The sequence below is a fragment of the Papilio polytes genome, unplaced genomic scaffold (assembly GCF_000836215.1).
Source record: "Papilio polytes unplaced genomic scaffold, Ppol_1.0 DF821956.1, whole genome shotgun sequence".
In the NCBI taxonomy this organism is placed as follows: Eukaryota; Metazoa; Arthropoda; class Insecta; order Lepidoptera; family Papilionidae; genus Papilio; species Papilio polytes.
Genome location: NW_013527248.1, coordinates 1,508,326 through 1,511,299, shown reverse-complemented (window position 1 = coordinate 1,511,299; position 2,974 = coordinate 1,508,326). Strand labels below are relative to the sequence as shown.

General features: G+C 31.4%; 1 protein-coding gene across 1 annotated transcript in view; it reads right to left on the bottom strand.

Moving 5' to 3' along the window:
* Nucleotides 1–2,762: 2,762 nt before the first annotated feature.
* LOC106107522 (E3 ubiquitin-protein ligase UBR3) overlaps nt 2,763–2,974 on the bottom strand; it is a 45,965-nt gene continuing 45,753 nt past the window's right edge. Inside the window, exon 24 of the mRNA XM_013288398.1 lies at nt 2,763–2,768. Within this exon, the coding sequence (XP_013143852.1) occupies nt 2,763–2,768 (6 nt within the window). The remainder of the gene's footprint in view (nt 2,769–2,974) is intronic.

The window sequence follows — 2,974 nt, the reverse complement described above, 5'->3', positions numbered from 1 at the left end:
TTACAAGATAGTTATTGAGGTCCCTTACTTCCATAGATCAGTCCGTTAAGAATTACCCTATATTATAAAACTAGCTGTTGCCTGCGACTTCATTCGCGTGCAGTTCTCGTTCTACATTGACTGACACCGACTTCAAAGTAACAATTATTGTACAATATATACATAACAGCTACAATAAGGGAGGTTAATTATTTTCAATGAATCATTTCATTTCTTTTTAGTGCACTGGTTTTATGAGAATATTTTGTTTTTAGTGTATTTTGGTTGGAAGTCGGTTTTGTTTTTTATTAAAAAGTTTATTTATTTTACAATTTTAATGAGGTAATGCGTCAAATCGTTATATTATCGAACGAGGAATTTATGGTAGTCGATTGTACGTCTTTTCCGGACGCCGGACTAGGGTCCGGAAAAAAACGTGACACTATGCCTGCATAGTGAACAAAATTTTTTGGCAACTGAAACTTCAGAGAAAGTACCGGTAAAACAATTTTGTACATTATGCCTAATCTATATATTTCTTATAGTTTGGCTTTGGACCATTTAAATACGCCAAAATAGGGGTGACTTCCCTTGAATTGTATGTTTGCTGTTGCTTTGTCTTATGAAACTAAAAAGAAAGGTAAAGTAAATAAAAGTAATATTTGAAATATCAACAACTTTAATGATTGAATATATACAAGAACAATCATAGATAAATGTGTTAACAATACTCCGCGCTTTCCCGCGCTCGTAACAAACTAAAACAGCCAGCGACTGCCGGCTTCAAACTTTCTCTAGTCGTCTAACTACAAAAGATATATTTACTACGAATAGTTTTTTATCTATGTATAATGCTGAAAATTAGTACAACAGATTTTTATATGTAATACAGAAAGTCGATAAATGATTTCACTAAATAACGAGTTACCAGTTACTTATAGCAATTGCCCACACGCTATAAATAACGTGTTATTAACTGTTTACATTTGTTCGTAAATCACGGTTAATGCCACAAGAATGTTTGCTGGCTGTACTTTTAAAACAAATAATTGAGTTCGCTTTTTTATTGCTATCGGTACAATTTTAGGAAAAGTGACAAGATGCTGTCGCGAGCATTTTTTAAACTAACAGTGAATTTTAATTCTAACACTAATTGGAGCATGTTTTATTAATATTTAGTAAGATTTTGAAGCAAAAACGTTATTGGAATTTTTGGATAAACTATTAGCTTATTTTTTTAATTTCTATAAATGCAAGCGACCGCAGCTAAAATTTTACAAATAATTCGTTGCATTTCCATAAGAAATTCAATATACATTCGTCAATAAAAACTAAATCGACATATTAAACAAAAACTAAATCTAGTCCTATGCTATATGAAACATGACAATTTTTTATAGAACGTACATTGCTGGAGGCTTAAAAAAAAGCAAGGACGTAAGGCCACGAGAATTGCACAAGATTTAAAAATAAAACAAAACTCGCACTCGGCGTAAACTCAACCTTAAGCGTATTCCGTTAAATATCAAAATTAATACATAATCCATTGTCACACTAAAAAAAATACATTAGTAAAAGAAATCTCAGACTAATAAACAAACTAAACTATAATTCATATATAGTCTGAGAACTACATTAAAGTAACTACAGAAATGTGACTTTTGGCTAAAAAAAGTATATTTATATAAAATAAGTTACACAATAATTTTAATTCATCCATCGAGCGCATTAAAAGAAGCAAAACTTTACATATTCACAGCCCTAACAACGCCCAACACATCATACTGACGTTAATTGTCGTTTTATGACATTAGGTCATAATGAGACACTTCAAGTCACAGTGCGACACTTCAGATCACATTGAGACACGTCAAAATGTGACACTTCAGGTGACAATTAGACACGTTAAGTCATAATGTTACACTTCAGGTGACAATTAGACATGTCTAGTCAAAATGTGACACGTCAGGTCACAATGGGACACTCCAAGTCACAGTGTGTCAGGTCACAATGTCACGTCACTAGTTAGGCAATAATCCAGGTTACGCACATTATTTTTCACTTTTTAGTACATTGTTTTAAGTGGGAATTGTTACGATTAAAGTTATAAATATAAACATTTCTTAACAATGCGTACAAACAACTTTTTTTAATATTAAAAATCATCCAGATCTAACTTTTAATATATCTCTTTTATGGTTCAATTTAAAGCGAGTAATTTTATTTATTTCATATTTATAAGCAATTTACAACAGATTTTAAAAGTGGTCAGATATATATACGTAATCGTAACTGAAAGTGAAACATTTACAACAATCAACACACAAAAAGTTCTAATTTCCTACGGACAAATTATTGCCAAAGATACCCTAATTAAATAAATCTAAGGGCTTGTCCCACCACTGGCTGATAGAGGTTCAGATAGCTTAAAATGACGTCACTCAGATAAGGGAACCAAATCCGATAACTCCATCACATATTTTACACGTTGGATTGTAATCAATTTACAATTTGGTGGGACAGGCTCCAAACATCCTATTTTCTCTAATACACGAACTAAATTTTTCTAAATTTCACAGAGAAATTATTTCACAATTCCATGAAGCTATCAAGTACAAGATAATTTAAAAGCTAAACAAAATATCTATCATGTTAAGTCCGTTTTCTTCATAGATAAGGATGGCAACATTGTCACATGTTAGTAAGCAATAAATATTTAAACGATTTCGATAGATTTTTCTACGTTCTGTTCACGTTCAGTCTCCTGCTAGAGAATTTGAAGTTTATGCCTGAAACAGAATAATTATGTATTAAATCACGATATTTAGAAAAAATCTAGTTTTTTCAGCATGGAGGAAAATTACTTTTTAGTAGTGTAAGAATAGTGTAAGAGTACTGTAAGAGTAGTGTAAGAGTAGTGTAAGAGTAGTGTAAGAGTAGTGTAAGAATAGTGTAAGAGTAGTGTAAGAGTAGTGTAAGAATAGTGTAAGAGTAG